This window comes from Cervus elaphus, chromosome 5 (genome assembly GCF_910594005.1).
Source record: "Cervus elaphus chromosome 5, mCerEla1.1, whole genome shotgun sequence".
Classification (NCBI taxonomy): Eukaryota; Metazoa; Chordata; class Mammalia; order Artiodactyla; family Cervidae; genus Cervus; species Cervus elaphus.
The window spans coordinates 115,776,904-115,799,978 of record NC_057819.1 but is presented as its reverse complement, the minus strand read 5'-3'; the positions used below and the strand labels follow the sequence as shown (position 1 = coordinate 115,799,978).

General features: G+C 49.7%; 1 protein-coding gene across 2 annotated transcripts; it reads left to right on the top strand.

Annotated features, from left to right (window-relative positions):
* The first annotated feature begins 3,867 nt into the window (after positions 1-3,867).
* MEOX1 (mesenchyme homeobox 1) lies at positions 3,868-22,235 on the top strand. 2 transcript variants are annotated; one of them, XM_043904755.1, is made up of 3 exons: positions 3,868-4,783; positions 18,587-18,759; positions 20,118-22,235. In XM_043904755.1, exons 1-3 carry the CDS (start codon positions 4,315-4,317, stop codon positions 20,238-20,240), a joined length of 765 nt encoding a protein of 254 aa, XP_043760690.1. In that variant the 5' UTR covers positions 3,868-4,314; the 3' UTR covers positions 20,241-22,235. The 2 variants fall into 2 exon arrangements, with proteins under 2 accessions (XP_043760690.1, XP_043760691.1); XM_043904756.1 differs by lacking the exon at positions 18,587-18,759.
* The last annotated feature ends 840 nt before the right edge of the window (positions 22,236-23,075 follow it).

Below are 23,075 nucleotides of genomic sequence, written 5' to 3'. Positions count from 1 at the left end.
CAGATGAAGAAACTGAGGCTCAGGAATTCCCTGGTGGCCCAGTGGTTAGGACTCAGAGCTTTCACTGCTGGGGCCCAGATTCAATCCCTGGTCAGGGAACTAAGATCCTACCAGCTGTGTGGCACAGCCAAAAAAGATTAAAAAATAAAAAATGAGGCTCAAGTGATAAACTGAGCTATCCAAGGCCAGTTTATTAGTGGCAGAGCTAAGTGTAAACCCACAGTCTCCTAATTCCCAAGGCCATGACCTTGACCCTCTGTTATGTTACCAAAGAGGAAGGTATGGGGGTCAAAGGGCAGCTAGGATGTGCTGTCTTCATCCTCTATGGAGCTGTGACCTGCCCCGTAGTTCAGCAGAGTAAGGAAGGGGGAGATATACTAATTCCCTACGTGCATCGCCCTTTATGGTCAGCCAGCTCTTTTCGCAGACATCAGATCGTGGATCCTCTTAACAACCGCACGAGGCAAGTACTGTCATCTCTGCTTCAACAGCGAGAAAACGAAAACTGAGGCCCAGAAAAGGGATGTGTCATGCCTGAAGCCACATAGCAGAAGAAGGACAAGGCCACACGTTGAACTCGCATCTCTGCCTCCAGGCCCAGGTTCTCCTCTGACACCCACGTAGTTGCAGGCACAGGTCGGGGGTGGGGGAGCGGTGGGGGATTCCGAAGCAGGTCTGCGGATGCCAAGGACACGCCCACGTGTTGAGCACAATGAGGGAAATTCCGAAAGTTCCTTGGGATGGCTCAGGTGTGGCCAAGCCCACCGTCTTCCTCAGGGACCCTCCTCCTCACGCAGGCTTTTCCTCTTCCTTCTCCAACTCCCCCAACAACAACCAGAAACGGGGTCCCCTCCCTTCCTGGAAACCCTGCTCCCCTTGGCCACTCGGGGCTTTTTTCCACAAACAGCCACGTCCATCCATCTCTGTCTTGCGGGCCTCGGGGCCTTGGTGGGGACACGCTGACTTTGAGGAGGTTAAAGGGGCCGGTGCCCGGCCTTCATCTAACAAATGGGTCGCCGTGAGGGGAGGACCGTTGTTGTTCTTTCCCGGCCTCAGAAGAGGAGCCTGTCAGGAAGATGGAGAGGCCAGCAGGCCCCCGGCCGCGCCCCGCGGGGAGGCTGACAGACGCCGGCAGCTGTGCGGGCGCCAGGGTTCCAGGGCCCTGCCTTCTCAGCGCAGAGGGCCCCCTGCGCCCCTCCCCGAGCCCCTCCTGACCTCTCAGCCCCCCTCCACGACCCAGGACCCACCCTTCCAGGGGCAAAGGGCCAGGCCCTGGGCCTCCCTGGGAGGGGGTCCCTGGCCAGATGGGGAGGACAGAGCCGGAGTCCGGTTACAGCCTGCGGGCCAGATCCCAGGAAGGTTCCTCTCCCCTCCAGCCTCCTGTGGATTCCTTCCAGAGCCCCCACAGCCTGCAGCCCCTCGAGGGACCTCCCCAGGCTGTTCTCTGAGGAACTCCCTCAGTGCCCCCCCACCCCGCAGTCCCATTTGGAATCATCCAGGTAAAGGAAAGCTAGATGGACTAGGAAGGGAGCCACTTTCATCCATTACCTACTTCGCACTTTGCATAAATGATTTCATTTTGAATTCTCCAACGTCTGCGGGCATTCTGAGGCAGTGGGGCCAGGCTGCCTGGGCTTGAATCCGGATCCTCCACTTCCCAACTGTGTGTCCTGATGCAGGTTACACAGCCTCTCTGTGCCTCTGTGCCTCCTATAAAGGATGGAGAAGGTGAGAAAAGCACTTGCTTCAGTGGGCTTTTGTAGCATCCACTGGGGAACGTGGTTGAGGCACTAAGATCAATGGCTGAGTGGAAGCTATAAGGACCATCCCACGTTAGGGGAAATGGAAGCTCAGAGAGATGAAGTGACTTGTCCTGGGGCACACAGCTGGGAAGTGGCAGATTCCGGATTTGAACTTTGAACTGTCTAACCCCAAAGTCTGTGCTCCTTCCTTGGCATCAAAGTGCTCCAGACTGGACAGCCGGCCACCTGAGGGCAATGCCTGCTTCTGCCACTTCTTAGTTGTGTGATTCCAAGCAGCTCACATAATCTGTCTGAGCCTCTGTTTCTTCATGTGTATAAATATAGAGTGTAATTCTTTCTTTACCCAAAATAGGAGGGTTGTAAGGTTCAGAGGAGAGATGCACGTGCAATGGGTAAGCCCTGGACAAAGCGGAGAGGGGAGTCTGGTTTGTGGCTTTGACCCCATCTCCTCCACCAGTCTGCAACACCCTGGCTCCCTGTTCTGGAAGATGAGATGCCTGTTTAATTAACAGCATGTGTGCTGCCTCCAGGCTTCAGGCTTAAGAGCTGAAACCCACGGCCCCTCCTCAGGGAACCTTGGGCATCTTTGGAGCCAGCCCCAGCATATACACTGTTCTTACCGTCCATTCCCATTTCAGCCCCAATCCTGCTGCACTAGACCATGTCAATAATTCAGGGGGCAAGGAGCTCTGACCCTATGTGCTTGAAATGTCATTCTCCAAGAAATTATATTAACCCTCCAGAGACAGCAGCAGGCCATGGGGACCGAGTAGACTGACTGGCCAGTTGGAATGGCAATGGATCCTCCTCTGATGGGCAGCAGCCTGTAAGACCATGAGAAAGTGAAAGTCCCTCAGTCGTGTCCGACTCTTTGTGACCCCGTGGACTCTGGCCTGCCAGGCTCCTCTGTCCATGGAATTCTCCAGGCCAGAAAACTGGAGTGAGTTGCCATTTCCTTCTCCAGGGGATCTTCCCAACCCAGGGATTGAACCCTGGTCTCCTGTATTCATTGCAGGCGGATTCTTTACCCTCTGAGCCACCAGGGAAGCTCTTAGATGGTGAGACTGTTTGCCAAAGAGAACTCTTTGGGGACTTCCCTGGTGGTCCAGTGGCTAAGACTCCACACTCCCAATGCAGGGGGCCCGGCGGGGTTCAATCCCTGGTCAAGGAACTAGATCCCATGTGCTGCAATGAAAATCAAAGATCCCCTCTGCCGCAGCTAAGATTTGGTGCAGCCAAGTAAATAAATATTTTTAAAAAGAGAGAGAGAGAACTCTTTGGGGAACGAGAAGCTCCTGATTCCTATTTCCATGCACAGACTCCAAGGAAAACTTGGCCCCTGGGGGTGGGTGGGGAAGACAAAGCAGGTGAGCAAAGGTTACAGAGCCAGAGAGCAGGTGGGGGAAGCCTGGAGAAACTTCTAGGAACCTATCTAAGTGTCTTTCCTTTGCCTTGGAGAAAAATGACTTGAAACCCCACTAGACAAGAGTGTGGCTAATTGGCATGTAAGTTGGGGGTTAAAGAGCGGAAGGAAGAATCTGATTGTTTTTTTAAGTTACTGAGAAAGTGAGAATGTCACTGTGGGCAGAGAGAAATAATTTTTTTTTCTGGAGTGTGTCTTTCTCTCTACTACAGACCGTAGTGGGCCACTGAGACTTGCAAAAAAAGATTGCTTTTAATCCACCTTCCTTTTTGCAAGCAGCAGTAGAAGGGCCTTTAAATCAAATGCAATCAGCAAACTTGTCTCTTGCACTTATTCCCTGCTTCACTCCCTGGAATTTGGCACTTGATGGTTTCTGGATCTGACTTAAGGCTTTTTTCAAATCCAAGACTTGGGGAATTTTGTTAACAGTGCAATAAAATAACTTCATAGTGTTATAGGAGGCACATTAAAGAAAGTGTGTGTGCTGCTCTCTTTCCTTAAAAAAAAAAAAATACAGACAATGTTTCTTTAAAAGACTCCATCTGCAAATCCCATTAGATGTGCATATAAGGTTTCTGATGATTAATAGTTGCCTGCTCGGGTTTTGGTTGGAGGGGATCGTGTGTGTGCTGGTTAACCCCTCCCTCTCCTCTCTCACATTTCACTTCAGAAATTTGTCACTCTCTCCCCACCGCAGGATTTAAAAGTGTGTCTCAGCAGCCCTGGACCAGCTCTTTGCAGGCATTTGCTGCGGGCTCCAGGACAAGCCCTCGTCAGCCGGTGCGTCTGGGCTGGGACAGTGAAAATGTTTAGTGTCATCGGCGACAAATACACGTACAGGGGACCCCACTAGGCAGGCTGGTGGCTCAGGGGGAACAGGAAGCCAGGAGCCAAGTCCAACATAGGTGTGGGCACACGTATGTGTGGCCACCCACACGTGTGCGTACTTTGAGGAGCAACTTTCGTTTTGGTTTTTGTTTTGGTTCCTGAGGCAAATTTTCTATTGAACACTTTTGCCCTCCTATTTAAAAAAAAAAATTTTTTTTTTTTTTGCATTTTTAACAATTTGAATATAAAAAGTGTAAGAATCCAACCTTTGAAAGGATTGAGGCGGGCAGCAGACAGCAGATGGATCCAGCGGCCAGCAGCTGCATGAGGGGTCCCCACCCCCCGGCCCCTGTCTGGGGCTGCCTTCGAAACCCCCACTCGGAAGGCACTGGGGCCTCAGGGCTCCCCCACTACCCGCCAACCCCATTCTCCTTCCACCAGAAACCAGACTTCCCAGCAACAGCAACAGCTGCGTACCCCGACTTCTCAGCCTCCTGCCTGGCGGCCACCCCACACAGCCTGCCCCGGGAGGAGCGAGGCTTCACTGAGCAGCACCCCGCCTTCCCACAGCCCCCCGACTGGCACTTCCCTGTCTCGGAGGCCCGGCGTAGGCTCAACCCAGGCCCCGCGGGGGGCTCCAAGGAGATAGGGGCCAGCAGCCCCGGCCTGGTGGACACCACGGGAGGCCCAGGCGAGGACTATGAGGTCCTTGGGAGCACTGCCAACGAGACGGAGAAGAAGTCAACCAGACGGAAAAAGGAGAATTCAGGTAGGTGGCTGAGGAAGAGCTGACAGTTCCTTTACTGTGTGACCTTGAGGAAGTTGCTTGCCCTCTCTGAGCCTAGGTAGCCTGACGTGAATGGGGGATAATATGATCTAACCTCCCCAAAGGCAGGAGACTCAAACCAGTTACCTTTGGGGCTATTTCTGCTCAGAGTTCTAGGATTCTCTGGTGATGGGGGCTATGTCTGCCTCCTCACCTCTCCTGGGTTCCAGGAAGGATGTGCTGGAAAGAGAATGAAACAGAATCCACAAAGATTCAGAGGGCAGGTGGGATGGAGCCTCTGGGTACAGGTTGGCAAAGGCTGGAGGGGGCTTTTCTGAACTGGACTATGTCTGGGTCACACTTCTCCCCAGTATGCCCCAGCTGGTTCCAAATGGCCCCGAGAGCCCCTGGGCTGACTCCCCAGGAGAGTTAGCTTACTCCCCAAGGCTCAGAGGGCTAAGACCAAGGCTGGGACCCTGGGCAGTCAAAGAGAACCAGGACTCTGTCTCTGGGAGTCTAGAGGCAGCAAAGCAGACATAGGGCAGGGATGTGAGAGGCAAATGCTGCGGTTTGGGGCAGACTGCCCATGAGGAATGCGCTGTCCTGCTGGGCTGTGTGCACAGGCCGAGGAGCAGCACCAGCTGCTAAGGTCTGGGTGATCTCCCAAAGGCCACTCCTCAGAGGAGCCCTCCTGGGGTGTCACCAATCTTGGGGAGAGTCAGAGAGGCAGGCAGCAGAGGGGAAGCACGGGTGGAGTATCAGAGGATGGAGCTGACCTGCTTGTTCAGACCCCAGTTAATGTCCATCTCCTCCTGGTAGTGGGGACTGTTGTTTCCTCATCTCCCCATGGGACCTCCCAGCTTCTCTCACCACCCATTCACCTTTTATCTGATTCCCCGTCTCTATCTCGACCAGAACAAAACAGTGCCCTTGCCTCCTGCACCCACTGCCCGACTATGTCCTCCTAACGGCTGCCCTCAGGGCACATCTGTCTGTCTGAACCTACAGAAGAGTTTTCATGGGGCTAATGAGGGGCAGGCAGCAAATGAGAAGACCAACCAAAGAGAACGCTCCCTGCTTTAGGTTACGAAGGGCTTTCAAAGTAGCCCAGATTTCCCGAGCATCTTCTGTTTGTTTTGGCAGAGGCCCTAGGGCTGCAGGGATGAATAAGGTGGTCTCGCCCCCCAAACAGCTCAAACTGAGAGGGAGGGGAGGCCAGCAGATGCCACCGGCAGTGGATGTGCCATGACTGAGGGGGTTCAAGGTGCTGTAAGAAACATATGATAGTTCTGAGTCGCACAAGGTTCGAGTTTGCTCCGTCAGGTCTTATCAGCGCCTCGATTCTTTACGCGTGGAAAAGAAGAGGCTGAAAAGCTTGAGAGGAGCTCTGCTAGCACAGAGTTAAAAGACAGTGACCCACTCATGCCAATGTACCCAGCACTTTCCTGGTTTTAGCCTTCATAGTCCAGTGTCCCCAGAACAGTTGGTCTCCCTAGAAGAAAGCTCAAACCCCAGACTTCAGACCCCAAATTCCACACCCTTCGGTAGATCTCAAACACAATCCTCATTTTGAAATATCTGGTCTCCATGCTTGAAGAAGCCCCTCAGTGTGCCCAGAGTGGATGATAAAAACCACAGTCCCTGGTGGTCCAGTGGGTAAGACCCTGAGCTTCCCCTGCAGAGGGCAAGGGTTCGATACCTGGTCAGGGAACTACGATCCATGTGCCATGCTTCAAGACCAATAAATAAAATAATAATTTCTTTGATTTAAAAACAAAGCAAAACAAAACATAGCCCTCTTGGATGCTATGAATAGAAGGGCTCTTTAAATTCTCAGCCGGTTAAACCCTGAACTGTTCCTAAGCCTGGCTGGAGATTTGCCGAGAATGGGACACTCTCTGCTTCTCCTCTCAAGGAACTCTCAGCTCCTTGGCTCTGCGCCTAGTTGAAGAGCTCGCCCCTCTACGATGCCTGCCACTGTAACTCCTCCATCTCTGCCCACACCCACCTCGGCTGCATCCAGCCACTTTCCAGGGAGCTGTGAGCCAAGAATACTGGGAAGGCATGGACAAAGCCAAGGGCCAGGCTTAGACAAGGTCATTCCATGTTTCAGCTGGACCCAAATGCACCATCTTTCCTTTTGATGAGTGGCCCGTGGATGGTGCTTCTCGTGTGCCAAGCAGCTGGCCACCCCAGGGCACCCTCCTCATAGGGTCAACTTCTGGTCAGGAGAGGTTCCCACCCAGGAGGGGCCCTGAGCTCTCCCTCAGGGTCCTCTCAGAAGCAGCACTGGCGGCAGGAGTCACACAAAGCAGGGCACAGCTAGCTGGCTCTCCTTCATTCTCTGGGGTTCCAGACACTCTGTGGTCAACATGGAAATCTTTATCCCCCAGTGGCTTGCATCATCCTTTGGGATTTAATTAAAGAGGCAGGAAAGATCAGCTTTGTCAGAACCTAAAGAAAAGAGAAAGCAATGGGCAGGGCTCACAACTAACTCCAGGAGTCTGGAATTCAGATCACAAGAGACAAATCCACAAAGAATCACCACCCTGGGACTTCCCTGGTGGTCCAGTGGCTAAGACTCCATGCTCCCAATACAAGGGGCTGGGGTTCGATCTCTGGTCGGGGAACTGGATCCTGCATGTCCCAACTAAGACCTGGCACAGCCAGAATAAATATTGAAAAACAAAACAAAGAACCCCCACCCACCCTATCAATCCTGATCCACTGGTTGGACTGTCTTCTTTTAAACTTTGGCATCCTGTTCATCATGGACTTTTTGTAAGAATTTTGATTCTTTTTAAACATTGCATTAAAATGTTCTTTCTCTTCATTACTGTGGTTTTTGGTACCCCTTGTATGCTGTACTCAATGTGAGTGTCTCATCCCGGCCCCTGCTAGGCCACCTCTGGAAAGCTAACCAGCACTGATCAAGAAGTGTGTTTTCCATCACGCTTCACAATCAGGTTGCGGGTTGGCAGTGCAACTTCCCACTGCTTGACGTTGGGAAAGTCCTTAATTTCTCAGAGCCTCTGTCTCCCTAGGTGTAAAATGGGACTCTAATAGTATCACCCTCCACACAGAGTCCCTGCGAAGGTTAAACGCTGTGATCCATGAGATGAACCCTGTGCCTGGCACATGAGTTCGATAAATAGTGGCTATGAATGGTATCAGGCCCGTCTTTACAGAACTGGTCTCCAGAACATAGAATGTGACAAATAACCCTTTGTTTTGGGGGACAGTGGAATTGAACATTTGAAATAAGCTGTCTCAGAAATTCCTGAGCCTGGGGTATAAAATGTGGAAACTTCTCAAAATCATTGTGAGTCCTGAAATCCAGTTGCCATCAATCAGGAGCCTGAAGCTCAGAGATCCCACCAGAGAAGCTGGGGGAGGGAGTGAGTCGGGCCTGGTAAACGTGTCCCATGCTGGCTGGCCTGGCCAGGAAGGGTCCGGTAACAGAAAGTTACTGAAAGTTCCTTTCGAAAGGAACATTCTCTGCTCCCCGGTCTCCTTCAAAGCTCTGCCAGTCCCAGCTGCTTTCCCATTACTTGCCATCACTGGAAGTGGAGCTGATTTGCTCAAGGAAATGGTCAGGAAAGCGGGGTTCCCGGGACCCCACTCTGAAACTTTCTGTTGGTTCACAGCACAAAGCTGATTTGGGAGTTGGCTGTGATGTTAACTTGCCCTAACCACTCCCACTCCGGGGGTCCAGGGGGCGTTAAAGACCCCTGCTGGCAAGGACAGCTGCCACTGCTGTTTGCCCCTCAATCTGTCATGGCTACCGTGGTCGTCTGTAATTTATGGGAATGAAGGATTTCACGGTGATTTCCTGACGGGGTTCAAGGGAAGGTCGCGTGTGATCAGCCCGGCGGCAACAGGTGAATCTGATCGGCCGCCTGGGAGGGCCTCTGTGCCTGGGATCCCCGCTGCTGGCTGACGCGCTCACATACTCCTTCTGTCTGCATCAGACTTGCTTTGTCCTCCACCCCACACTCCTGGAGCTCCGACATGTGTGCGTCCCCGGGCTCCTCCTTCCCTGTTTTTTCCCCTGTAAGATCTGATGTCCACCTGCCCTGCCCCTGCCCAGCTACGCACACTCTCAATGTCCCCTGAGGTTGAAGAACCCGCCACAAAGTGGCCTCTTTCCCACCTGACTTCCCTCTACAGCCCACCCCTCCCACTTCTATCTCCACTCAACAAGCCACCAAGCCAATTTAGTTGCCTTGCCAAGGCACCCTGCTTTTTCTCCCCACCACCCCGATTTGTTCAGTACTTCCCCTTGCCTCAAACACCCTTCTCTTCCCACACTCTTCTGCCTTATTTTAACATCCAGCTTGAAAGCCATCTACTCCAAGGATCCTTCACTCCTTCCATCCTTCATTCATGATTCCACTTAAACATGGCATCATTTCAGTGAAAGTTACAGTTTAGAAATTTCAAATGACAGTATCACTAGAACCTGAGGATGATTTTATAAATAAAGTTTGCAACTTCATAAGGGAGCTCTCCTGAGATTTCTTACCATCAAACATCTAATATTTGAAATCTGTTTTTTCTTTATTGTGATCAAAAACACATCATGTAAGCTTGACCATCACAACCACTTTTAAGTGTGCAGTTCAGTAGCATTAACTATATACATATATATATATATATATATATATATATAATTGTGCAACAGATCTCTAGAACTTTTTCATCTTATACAACGAAATTCTACATCCACTGAAAAACAGTTCCTTTTACCCTCTTCCCCACACCCCACCCCCTCACACACACACCAGGCCCTGGAAACCAGCATTCTACTTTCTGTTTCTAAGAATTTGACTACTTTAGATACCTCATATATGTGGAATCAAGCAGTATCTGTCTTTTCACGATAGGTTTAGTTTACTTAGCCCAATGTCCTCAAGCCTTATCTGTGTTGTAGCATATGACAGAATTTCTTTATTTTTTTAAGGCTGAATAATATTCTGCTCTGTGTATATGCACATTTTCTTTATTCATTCATCTGTAATGGACACTTAGGTTGCTTCCACCTCTTGATTATTATGAATGATTCTGCAATGGACATGGATGTGAAAATCTCTTTAAGATCCTGCTGTGAATTCTTTTGGATATATACCCAGAAGTAGAACTGTTGGATCATATGGTAACTATTTTAATCTTCTGAGGAACCACTATACTGTTTTCCCTATGGAATGCTTTTGTTGACCATAGTTTTGGTGTCATAGCCAAGAAATCATTGCCAAATCCATTCTCTCCATGTTTTCTTCTAGGAGTTTTCTAGTTTTCGGTCTTGCATTTTTAGGCCTTTAATGTATTTTGAATAAATTTTTATGTGTGTTGTACAGAAAAGATTCAACTTTATCCTTTTGCTTGTGGAGATCCTGTTTTCCCAGCACCGTTTGTTTAAGATTGTTCCTTCCCCATTGTGTAGCCTTGGCACCTTTATTGAAGATCATTTGGTCATTTATGTGGAGGCTTACTGGGCTCTCTATTCTGTTCCATTGATGTATGCGTCTGCTCTTATCCCAGTATCAAGCTGTTTTGACTACTGTCGCTTTGTAATGGGTTTTAAAATCAGGAAGCAAGAAGCCTCCAGCTTTGTTTTTCTTTCTCAAGATTGTTTTGGCTACTCAGGGTTCCTTGAGATTTCCTATGAATTTTAGGATAATTTTTTCTATTTTTGCAAAAAATGCCATTGGGATTTTTATAGGGATTGCGTTGAGTCTGTAGATTACTTTGTGTAGTATGGACATTTTAACAATATTGCCTTTCAAAATCCATGAACACAGGATGTCTTTCTTTTCATTTGTCTCTTTAATTTCTTTTAGTCGTGTTTTATAATTTTCATTGTACAAGTCTTTTGCCTCCTTAGTTAAGTTTATTCCTAAGTATTTTATTCTTTTTGACAGTATTGTAAATGGGACTATTTTCTTAATTTCCCTTTTGAATTGTTGATTGTTCATGTATAGAAATACAACTGAGTTGTACATGTTGATTCTGTATCCTGCAACCTTGATGAATGTATTACTTCTAAAAGGCTTTTGTGGAATCTTTGGGGTTTTCCACATACAAGATTATACTATCTACAAAGAGAGATCATTTTACTTCCTTTCTGACTTAGATGCCTCTTAACTTCTTTTTCTTGTCTGATTGCTCTGGCTAGGACTTCCAGCATTATATCAAATGGAAATAGTAAGAATGGGCATCCTTGCCTAGTTCCTGATGTTAGAGAAAACTATTTTAGTTTTTCACCACTGAGTATGATATTAGCTACAGGCTTTTCATATATGGCCTTTATTATGTTGAGGTAATTTCCTTCTCTTCCTGGTTTGTTGAGTGTCCAAGAATCCTTTTGTGACCTCTCTCTCCGCACACACGGAGCATGACAACTCCATTTTAGCATCAAACCACAGTTGGCTTATATCCAGAGTTACAGATGCATGCAGCGGTCTTTTTCCTTAAAATGGAAGTGTCTAGATGGCTGGAATGCTATCTGATTCACCTGTGCAGTATCACCAGCACCTACTGTAACATTTGTATATAGAAGCTGAGTGTCTGGCCAATAACCTCTACTGTAAGCTGGCATTCACCCCTTCATTTTCTCACATTCTAAGAGTGGCTCCACTGCCTGGCATGGGGTTTTCACCATGCGTGCTGTGCTTCTGTAAAATGCATCAGGACTTTTATAGTCTCACTCATGAAAAGGTGTGCAGAGAGCCAGACTTCCATCATAAAACCAGCGCAGGGTCAGGGTGAGTGCTGGGGTCAGAAAGATGTGTAAACATCCACATGCAGGCTGGGCTGACTCACAGGAATCCCCTACAGGGCACTGGGGGTGGGTCCAGCAAGGGGAACTGCTATGGCTGAGCAGTAAAGGGGACCCACCATGGTCAGGCACTTAGGGGGGATCCTGGCTGGGCAGTTAGAGGCCCCAACTGCCGCGTGAACAAGTGGCTGTGCTTGCCACTCTAGAGGAAAGCACACCTTTTTCTAATTTGCAGAGAGGTCCCTATGGTCTTGCATCAGCTTTGTACCCATTGTGGCCTTGCTCCCTCTCTCTCCTCAGTGGTAAGCACAGCTGTAGGGAGTTAGGTGGGGGGCATCTTGGCTCTCTTGGGCTGCCATAACAGATACCATAGACTGGGTAGCTTAAACAACAGACATTTATTTTCCCACAGTTCTGGAAACTGGAAGTCAAAGATCAAGATGTTGGCAGGTTCAGTTTCTCCTGAGGCTTCTCTCTTTGGCAAATGGCCACCTTCTTGCTGTTCTTGGCGTTCTTGCCTTCTTGCCTCACTTGGTCATTCTCTGTGTCCTCATCTCTTCTTACGAAGACACAAGTCAGATTGAATTAGGGCTCACGCTAACAGCCTTCCTGGAGAAGGGAACGGCTACCCACTCCAGTATTTTGGCCTGGAGAACCCCATGGACTGTATAGAACATGGGGTTGCAAAGAGTCGGACACGACTGAGTGAAAGTACTTAAAGTACTTTTGTACTCTGTACTTAAAGTACAGAAAGCACTTCTGTGAAAGTACTTAACAGCCTCATTTTAACTTCACCACCTCTTGAAAGATCCTATCTCAAAACAGTCGCGTTCGGAGCTACTGAGGGTTAGAATGTCAACATATTAATTGATAGAGGGGACACGATTCTGCCCATAAATAGAAGAAACAGGGACAAGATTCTAGCAGTGACACAAATGCTCCAGTTATAAACCCCTTTGGCAGGACCTCAGAGCTTACCTAGCCTGGGGTCCAGGGTCTGTTGGCCACTAGAGCTTTTCCATTCCTATAGGGTGTTGCTTCTGGCCACAAGGAGATCCTGCATTTTTTTTAAGGTTTTTTTTTTTTTTGATGTGGATCATTATCTAAGGTCTTCATTGAATTTGTTACAATATTGCTTCTGTTTTATGTTTTGGTCATGAGGCATGTGGGACCCTAGTGCCCTGACCAGGGATCAAACCTGCATCTCTTGCACTGGGAGGTGAAGTGTTAACCACTGGACCACCAGGGAAGTCCCGATCCTGGCATTCTTATCTTTTTCCCACAAACAGAGAAGAAAAAGTGGAGACTGTTTTAGGAATGAATCCTTAGAGAAGCAGGGCATTTGACAGACAAAGAAGGAAAGGACGTGATAACAAAATAAATGGACAACCTCAGTAAGTGTCACCTGGGTCATGAGCATGACTCTTGAGTATCACACCCAGTGATTGCAAATCCACCCCCACCTCTTTGGGGCAAGACTCGAGGCCCCTGGAGACCCCTAGAGCCAGCTTCCTCAATGCCCACTCTGCCCACTGAGTCAGGCTGCCCTGGCCTCTCCCAGCTCCCAACACTACTCCAGCCTTTTCTATTTCATGTTTTCCCATCTTCCTTGAATTCGATGATGAAGGAACCGTGTGAGCAGTGGAGCCTGGGTCCTGAAGCCTACACTTCCTTTGGTGACAGCTGAAGGTGACATCTGGAACTTATAAACACAAAGCCCAGAGCTGCCTGTGCCTTCCCCAACCATCTCAGAAGCTCACTGCAGCTCCTACCTCTCATTTCCACTGCCCCTCCCACCTCCAATTCTCTGCTACAATCCTCCATGGTCCCCATACCCCATCTCCTCACTCAGTCCATTCCACTTTCCCTCATCAGAGCCCACCCCCACTGCCTGCCCCACCACCACCAGCTGGGACTCTCAGCAAACACGACTCTAGCCCTAGGCATTCCCATCCCAGAGAACATAACCTAAATTCCCCAACCCTGCTGCTGGGCTCCTCAAAGAAGCTGGGAGCCCTACCATGTCTCCTCAGGCCCCCATGGGAGAGGAAAAGGGTCTAGACATTGAGGTGGAACAGACAGGGCCCAGAGAGAGAGGCTGGCCAGTCCTAGGCAGCCAGAGAGGTCTGGATGCAAATGCATCTGGGGAATGGTTCCATCCAGGTCTTGTCTATTTTGAGGGCTTTGACTGCTCCCTCTGAAGCTGCAAGTATCAAAACTAATGAGCAGGGGATTTCCCTGGTGGTCCAGAGGTTAAGACTCCACGCTTCCAATGCAGGGGGTGTGGGTTCAATCCCTGGTCAGGGAACTAAGATCCCACATGCTGCGCAGTGTGGTCAAATTAAAAAAACAAACAAAAAAACAGCTAATGGGCACATTAAAGGCCTGGTCTGTAGCCCAGAAAACTATAGGCACCATTTTCAGAGGATTTGCCAAGGTCTCACTTAGGGAAGTCCCTGGGAGGCCGACCTGGACCCAGATTCAGATTGCCATCCTTGGAGTAACCACATCTCCATACTCACTGTCCCCGCAACCCAGGGTGACCTAGCCTGGACAGGTCCTGGGGGACTTTGGGCAAACCATTTAGTCTCTGGGTCTCAATTTACTCATTTGCTCTATGGTCTAATGTGTATCTTACCTACCTCACAGAATAATTAAGAGGATCTAATAGGAAGCAGCCTAATAGCAAGGAAATAGCTTCCTCTCAAGGAAATCTGGGTTCTCAGCCCACTTCTGCCACTAACTTGCTGTATGTCTTTAGGCAAGTTTCTTACCTTAACCTGTAAGGTAAAAAGGCCACATCAGATCATCTCTAAGTCCCCTTCTAGGTCTGCTATTCCATGATTCTGTAGTACAGAGGAAAGCCCAACAGAAGTTTTTCTCTGGGGGAAGGAAACCCATTGTCAATTGTCAACTGCAATGTGCTATTTGAACATGGGGCATGTGGCCATCTATCTGGTCTTGGATAGAAATTTATGTTAAGTAGCTGTGAGAGTTGGGGAGTAGGAATACAGAACTCCAAAAAAGGCACATTCCCCAAGGTCTGTCTGAGCCTCCCTCTAGTCCCGATAAAGCTGTCTGCTGACTTTAAGAAGGCTTGCCAAACGTGACAGCTATTTATGAAATAATTTACCTTGGACGGTGTAAAAGCTCATGGTAGAAACCGCAATATCACACACACACACATCCTGTTTGCATTTCTCTGGACACTCTGGACCATTCCCTCATGGCCCTGCTCCCTCTGAGGGTGCGCAGAGGATGGGGCGGGGCCATGTAGCTCCTCCATAGACACAGAGGCAGCCTGCTGAACACCAGCCTCCTCTCTCTGCTGTCATGGAAGAGGCATCCTTTGGCCCCGAGGAAGAATCAGGACCAGGAGGACTGACGTGGATCCTCACACAGATCAGTTCTGGTTACTGTGGTTGGAACCAATAGTGACACAGATTCAAGTACAGATATGCAAAAGTACTGGGAGAAGGGAAAACAGTTACAAGGCCAGACATTGAAAAGGCATCCCTTTCGCACAGTTCTTGAGACGTGGTACCCCAAGAAGCGTCATGTTTTACCTCTGCCTGTGCTAGCTCTCCAACATCATCCCCAGTAGAACCTCTCCTGGTGGTTCTTTCAAAGGAGTCTCAGCTGAATGCCACGCACTGCGCTGTGTTAACACACATTTCCCATCTCATTTTACCTTCGAAGCAGACTTTTGATCACAGCGGGTGCGATAGCTAACTTGACATACTTGACCCTTTTGTCATTTCTAACATTTCTAAAAGGTTCTTACACCTGTGGGAAGCTGATGAGGGACAAAGGTCCTCCCAGTGCCACCCCGTTTAGCCAAATGTTGCCTTGAGGTTCACATACGGGTTCAGACACTGGGTTCCCAGCTTATCCTGAGGCCCCAGTGCCCAAATCAGGATAATAAGAGATGAGATAGGAGAGTGGATAGGGAGGGGTTGCCCTGGTTTTTGCCCCTCCCCCCCAACCAGTCCAAGACCAGCCACAAAGGGCTCGTCTCCCGATCTCCCCTCTTCTCTCTAGGAAGGATTATGTGCAGGACTCTATGTGTGTGTAGGACGGGTATAACTGGGGGAGAGGTGTCCATAGGGCACCTATGCACACCTAAGCAGGCCTGGGAGACGGGGAGGGTGGGATGTGAGCATCAACCCAGGACAAGGCTTCTGGGAGCCCAGGAGGTGGAGATGCACAGAGCTGCCGTAGTCCAGGTCCAGCCCCCAGCCAGCCAGATACAAGATGGAGAACCTGACACCAGGGCTGATGATGGCCACGGCTCTGGTCAGCTGGATCTGGATTCAAATATCAGTTCTGCTGCCCCAAAGCTGCCCAGCCAAGTTCCCGGGCCTCTCTGAGGCTGTTTCTGCCTCTGTATACTGAGAAGGATTTAGCAAACATTTAACAAGTACCTCCTATGTGCCGGGTTCAGTAGCAAGTGAGAAAAGCAGTTATATCCCTGGGGAGAGAGAGCTATTAATCAAATTATCACACAAATCCACATGACAAAGATAAACGGATAATAATACTGCCTACTCCTTCCAGTGTTATGTGGGGACGACTAAAGCCGTGACTGCATCTTAGCACAGGGAAGACTTTAAGAAGTGACAGCTGCTATTACCCCAGGCCCTCAGATGGCATCTCAAGGAACTGAAGAATCAGAATACTATATATTCGTTTCAGCGCTTTGAAGTTTTAAAAGCATTTTCCACCTACAGCAGCTTGTCCAGGCTTCCCAATAACGCTGGGAGGTAGATTTCTGGATGAGGAGGCTGAAGCCCAGGGAGGTTAAGCGACTTCCTGAGAGGCTCCAACAAGAAGATCCAGGATGCAAACCTCGGCTCAAGCCCTCCGGGTTTGATACACTCGCTGCTGTGAAAAGAAAGGACTGGGAAACACTGAGCCCCCGGGCAGCAGCGGGTGGGAACCGCGCCAGGCTTCGCGGCCTCGCTCCGGGCTCGCGGGCGGGGACGTGCTCCGGCAGCGGCGTCCCTCCGCGGCGAGAGCGTGACCGCCCCTCCCTCCCTGGGCCGCGACGGCCAAGGCTAAGGACTCCTGGGGGACCCCGGCCGGGCGGCGCGTCCTTCCCCTCCAGCCCCCGCTCCGCTTCCGGAGAGGTCCGGGCAAGCAGCCCGGTCGGAGAACTCGTCCCCTTCCTTCCCAGCCCCCTGGCGCGCCCGGTGGGCGGCCCACCCGGACCCGGCGCGGACAGCCGGGCATCGCGGCTGCGGGGACCCCCGGGGGCGGCCCTCCTCCGCCTTCTCCACTTCCCCGGGACGCCAGGCTGGGGCGGGAGGGGCCCCCATCTCTGTCCCGCGCGCCTCCCCGCGCCTGAGCCGCCTCTCCCCGCCCTTCTCCCGGGCTCCCGGCGGGGGACTCGCCGACTGAAATACAACGGACTGCGTGGAAAGCGCTAGAAAGAACCGGCAGGCTGAAGTTCCCAACGGAACGCGGAGTGGACGAGGGGGCTCTGTACCCCGACCCCGCTTGGCAATCTGGCGGTTTGGCCAGCTTCCCAGCCTGTAAAACAAGGACAGTGAGTTCTAATTTTTAGAGCCCTGCGTAAAACGTGCTTCCTGGAGCCCTTTCCCGGCCACGTGGCAGCGTTGGTAGTTCATTGTGTGGGTGTGTCGTCTCCTTCCTTCAAGCCTCTCCACCCGCCACCGTCTCTTACCCTGCTCCGGGAGGTCACGATACAGTCCCTTCTATGTATACAGCACTTAACAGTTTGTAAAGCCCTCCTAAGTGTATTTCATTAGAACAGTGTGTGAGTCAGACTGCCTGAGTGGATTCCAGCCCCTCCACTCACTGGCCGAGTGAACAGTTTACTTCACTTCTCTGTGCTTAGTTTTCTGGTCTGTAAAATGGGTTTCGTCCTAGAACTCACCTGGCTGAATTACTGTGAGGATTAAGTGGCTGATACACCTAAAGTGCTTGGTCCCTGCACCGCTGTTAGCAGCTGCGATTGAGCCCCTGCTATGTCTAACTCAGAACCTCCTTCATAAATGAACTTTCCAGACTGGGCCCCTCCTGGTGTCAAAGGTAGGGGCTAGGGTAGGTGTTGGAAGCCAGGAAGAAACTTAAAGCAGCGCCTCTCAATTTACATGTGCACACAACTCCTAAGGTTAGTGATCGTGTAAGTCGCTCAGTCGTGTCCCCGACTCTTTGCAACCTCATGAACTGTAGCCTGCCAGACTCTTCTGTCCATGGCATTCTCCAGACAAGAATACTGGAATGGGTTGCCATGACCTTCTCCAGGGGATCTTCCCCATCCAGGAATCAAACCTGGGTCTCCCGCATTGCAGGCAGTCTTTACCATCTGAGCTGCAAGGGAAGCCCTAACTCCTAAGGGGATCATGCTAAAATGCAGATTCTGATTCAGTAGATCTGAGGATGGGAGGTGGGCAGCAGGAAATCTTGCAAGTCTGGTCAGCACCCAGGCTCTGCTGCTGCTGCCACCAGACCATCCTTTGAGAAGCCAGGTCTTAGAGCAGTGGTTTGTAACCCTGACCATGTGTCTGAATCATCAGAAGCCTTGTTAAAACAGATCACTGGGTCCCACTCCCAGAGGTTTTTCATTCAGCAGGTGTGTGTGTGGTGATGCCCAAGGATTTGCATTCATAATGACTTCCTAGATGGGGCTGATCTCCCCGAGGACAGAGAACCTCAGTTTTAAAGCATCTTGCCCCACAAGCTCATAGCCACTACCAGTGTCAAGTTGAGGGTGGCTCAGGTGGCAGAGGTCATTCAGCAGCAAGGGCAGCTTCTTGTGCTCTGGAAATTAAAAATAGTTGTTTGAGGGGCAGGGCACTTGAGGTTGGGATCCTAAATTCTTTCCATTTCTCTTAGGGTTAAGACATTAGAAGGAATGATAAAGGGACACGGTGGGATCTTTCTCAGCATCCTTTAAAAATAAGAGCGACAGGGAAAGGCTTGCGTCTCTGCTTGAAGACAAAAGAAAGGGAACCAAGGTCCCTGCGGTTCATATCTTCCTGTTTGGGGTCCTCTCTTCCCAGACAACCAGGAGAATCGAGCAAAGCCAGAGGGTGCCAGCAAGGCCCGCAAGGAGCGGACAGCCTTCACCAAGGAGCAGCTGCGGGAGCTCGAGGCTGAGTTTGCTCATCACAACTACCTGACCCGGCTCCGCAGATACGAGATTGCGGTAAACCTGGACCTCTCCGAGCGGCAGGTGCGACATGGAGGAGCCCCTCCTCTGCTGGCCATCCCTCTTTTCCTGTGCTCTCTCATCCCGCCTCCCTCCCTGCCCCCTTCTCCTGGAAACTTCTCCTTTCTCCTCTCCCTCCACCCAATCCAGACATTCTGGTTGTACCTGACAGCACCTGCGGAGATTCTAACAAGGTGGATGTATGGAGCTCACCCCTAATGATTGTTTTCACTGGTCTGGGGTGGAGTCCAGGCATCAGAATTCTTCAAAGGTCCCCCAGGTTGGGACTTCCCTGGTGGCCCAGTGGTCAAGACTTCTGCTCCCAATGCAGGTGGCCAGGTTCAATTTCTGGTCAGGGAACTAGAGCTCACATGAGGCAACTAAGACTGGTGCAGTCTTATTAAAAAATAAATATTTTTTAAAAAGTCCCCCAGGTGATCCTCACATGCAGCCAGTGTTGACACCTCTGCTCTGCTTATCCCCAAACGTGAGTGTGCAGTGGAATCACCCAGGCCCTTGTTTAAAATGCAGATTTCAAAAAAAAAAAAAATGCAGATTTCAGGGTTCCACAGTGTGATCGTGCAGTAATAGAGTAATAGAGGGAATCTGCATTTCTAGTAGGTTCTCCGGGTGATTTGAACATGCAGCTGTTGCCTGGGCACACTCTGAGAAAAACCTCCTCACCGTTTGTTTTGGCCTTTTCTTCAGAACATTCCACCCATACTCATGCTCTGATGTGGAGTAGAATATAATAATAATTGATAGCAGCTTTCAGTTGAGAAAGCGATCTGCTAGAGTGCTGGATTTAGAATCAGAGGACTTAGATTCAAATCTTGCTTCTACCACTTCATAGCCCTGGGACCTCTGGATCACATCTTCTCCTAACCTCTCTGGTCTCCATTTGTAAAACCGGGTCATAACCCCACCCTGAAGGTTTACATGCAGGTAAATGCTGAAGCTCAGATGAGAAAATGCCCAGACCAGAGCTACCTAAGCTGAAAAATGCTTTCCAAATGTGCCTAAGGAAGAGGCTGGTGATTCTGTGCTCCCAGATCCTTGGGTAATAGAAGCTTGAGGGAGGGGTGTCCACATAAGAGGGGCGGGGCTTGTGAAGGGGGTGGGGCCAATGCAAAGTGACATTTAGTACCAGTTCTTCTGCCTGTGAGGTTTTCTTTATCTGGAGACATAAGACAGGTCTTTGAGCAGATTGATGAGTCTTCCCTTTGGTCTCAATACCTGGAGCCTTTGGAGGCATGGGGAGGGGCAAGCAGAGTTTCGAGCTGGGCTCCCTGGAGCTGCACCCCAGGTACCTTGAGTGTCAGTATTGGTGAGGTGGTCACACCTGCCTTGAAGTTACCGGGCTCCTCTGTTTCCTTCATCAGGTCAAAGTGTGGTTCCAGAACCGAAGGATGAAGTGGAAGCGCGTGAAGGGGGGTCAGCCCATTTCCCCCCACGGGCAGGACCCCGAGGATGGGGACTCTGCCGCCTCTCCAAGTTCAGAGTGAGATTCTCCAGGGAGAAAAAAAAAGAAGACTGAGGACTGAGCCCCCTACCAAAGACCCCCACCCCAACCCCACCTTAACCTTCTCCCACTCTCCCAGGGCAGCCTCTCCACACTTCACAGTGATTCCTGGATAGAAAGCTGCCCAGGGCTCCTGGGAGCCTTGAAGTTTCTAGAAAGTTCTGTCCAGCATTACTCTGTCTTTAGCAGCCCCTTCCCCAGGGCCTTCACTTCCCACAATTCTCATGGAGTCAATCATACAGCGGCCAGATCTGACCCAAGTGAATTTGGAGAATAGCTCTGGGGACACTGTTTCTTCGGGTCTAAGCTGCCACTCACGCCTCCTTCTCACAACCTTCTTCCCACACTGGCCAGACCTTCTCCAGTTCTGGACACCTGGCCTGATGGGAGAGGAGCCTTGAGACCAGCCGGTGAGTCACAAAAGCAGATGCCCACAGAGAAAGGCAAGGAGACACATACATACATACACACACACACCCTAGACCACCTCTCTTTTCTGGGTTTTGTTCTGAGGCTTTGGGGGACCTCAGTTGTCCCAAAACCCCAGGGAAAATCAATGTGAGGAAGTCTGAAGACAGAAACTTAGCTGCTACAAATCAGAAGCCATCCATGGATCCAAATTGGCTGGCTCCGTGGGCAAGTTCATGAGCACTGGCTGGAAGCAGTCAGGAGAGCATCTTGGCATAGGTCTCTGTGGTCCCCACACAGGCCTTTCATCCTGGCTTGACTAGGTGGGTGAGAAGGGACCCAGAACAGCACCTGCTTCTTCAAAATCAATTCAGGGACATACCTGGGATTGTTGAGCCGGACCCCAAATCACTGGAATAGCTATTCCTTTTAAATCTGTAATTTCTGGATGGAAAAACTATCCAGATGCTCACATTATTGACGTGAGGGCTGGAGAGGGTCCCTGTGTTCCGAGGATGGAGCAGCCATACTAGGGCTGCTTACTGGGTGAGGGCCTAGAAATGTGGGACCCTGGCGTGGTTTCTTTCTCCAGCTGCAGGGTCTTGTGCTTTCAAAGAACTCTGGCTGCAAAAGGACCAAGAAAATGTCCTACTTTCTCCATGCGATGCATCTGAGGCCCTCTGAAGTGTGCATTCCACAAATGCTGTTATGATATGAGAAGCTGCCACATTTATGTGTGGACTGCCCAACCCCCACCCCAGGACTGTTGGCCCAGCAACCTGGGGCTACTGACACCTTGAGAGAGGCCCCTGCCTGCCTCAGTGCTCTGTCCCCCAACACCAGCTGGTGTTGCAGACGGAGGTCAGCAAGAGTTTGAGTTCTTGTATGTAGATGTAATCATTCATGTGTAAAAAAAATACAAAAACAAAAAACCCACCTCCCTATCTTGAAAGGACAGACTCTGTGGAAAATGATTGCCAAGTGAGATGGCTGGTTAGAGCATGTGTAATTTTTTCTAAAGTATACTTCATCTATTTTCTTTAGATTACATCAAGTTAACTGTGTAAAATCAATTCACTTACTAAGAAAATTCTTCGAGAAATAAAATCAATAAAAAGAAAAAAAAGAGCAGAGTTTCCAGGTCTTTTTTCCTGGAAGAGCTAAGAACCACATGTCTGTAGGTAGTCCTCTGATACTCATGTGATCATCAGCCAGACAAGATCTAGAAACAAAAAAACAGAAATCCTCTAAACCAAGGTATCCCTTGGTTCTTCAAAACGTAGGGGTGCAAATATAATGGATTTTTTTTTAAAAAGTCTTGTCTTCCTTGCAACTGTTTTGTCTTCATTTTCCATTAAAAAATTTTAGCTTTCAGTTTCCCTAACCTGTGGCTTATCAAATAGACAAAGGTCCATAAACAAAAGGTGAACTCCTTTGTTAATAAAGGAAACTTGACCATAAAACTAACCATCCCTAATGTTTAAATCCAACGTTTGGAGGTTTTTGTTTTTCAGGGTGCAACAGTATACACCAACAGTAATAAAAATGACATGAGAAAAAGTGTCCTCAATTCTGTGTCTTTTTAATTATAAGGGATTTGTCTCACCAAGATGTCAGCAATGGACAAAATAGGCCTGGCTGGACAGAGAGGAGGGAGGGAGCTCGGAGGAGAGCCCTGGCCAGGATTTGGCTCTGAGGCTGTCTGGGCCTGGTGTGGGCGGTCACCAGAAATGACATCATCAGGAGCTGGCGGAAGAAAGCAGACCCACCAAAATCAAGGTGCCAAAGGGAAGGTTCAGGTTCAAAGCCAAGCAAAGCAGACACCCCAGGCATTCCAACACCCGCTGCTCACTCAATTCCTGTGGCTTCAGAGGACATCAACCTCTCTCTTGGTTTTCTTGTCTGTCTAGAATGTTCCTTCTCTATTTCCCATGCAGACTTAATCTCCCTTTCTCAATGCTTTTGCCTGCATTCCTAGTTCCAAGATTTTCTCTTTCTGTCCACTGCCCTTTTCTCCCTCTTCTTACCTTCCCCAGATGATCCCATTTACCTACATTTGTTTAAATTGTGGTAAAATGCCCACAACATAAATTTTAAACCATTTTCAGGTGTACGGTTCTGTGGCATTAAGTACTTTCACATTATTGTGCAACCATTGCCATTAACTGTCTCCAGAGCTTTTTCATCTTTCCAAACTGAACCGCTACTCATTAAACGGTAACTCTACCTTCTCTCTTCCTTCCATCCACCTACATTATACAGCATTTACTCTCTGTCAGGCACTGTTCTTCTATCTCCTTCTCTTTTTAATATTTATTTATTTGGCTCTGCCAGATCTTCACTGTGGCATGTGGGATCTAGTTCCTTGATCAGGGATTGAACCCAGGCCCCCTGCATTGGAACTCGGAGT

Coding starts and splice junctions, on each gene's coding strand:
- MEOX1 (XM_043904755.1), top strand. CDS start 4,315: ATGGATCCAGCGGCCAGCAGCTGCATGAGGGGTCCCCACCCCCCGGCC. Junction 4,784..18,586: donor ACGGAAAAAGGAGAATTCAG/GTAGGTGGCTGA, acceptor CTCTCTTCCCAG/ACAACCAGGAGAATCGAGCA. Junction 18,760..20,117: donor TGGACCTCTCCGAGCGGCAG/GTGCGACATGGA, acceptor TTCCTTCATCAG/GTCAAAGTGTGGTTCCAGAA.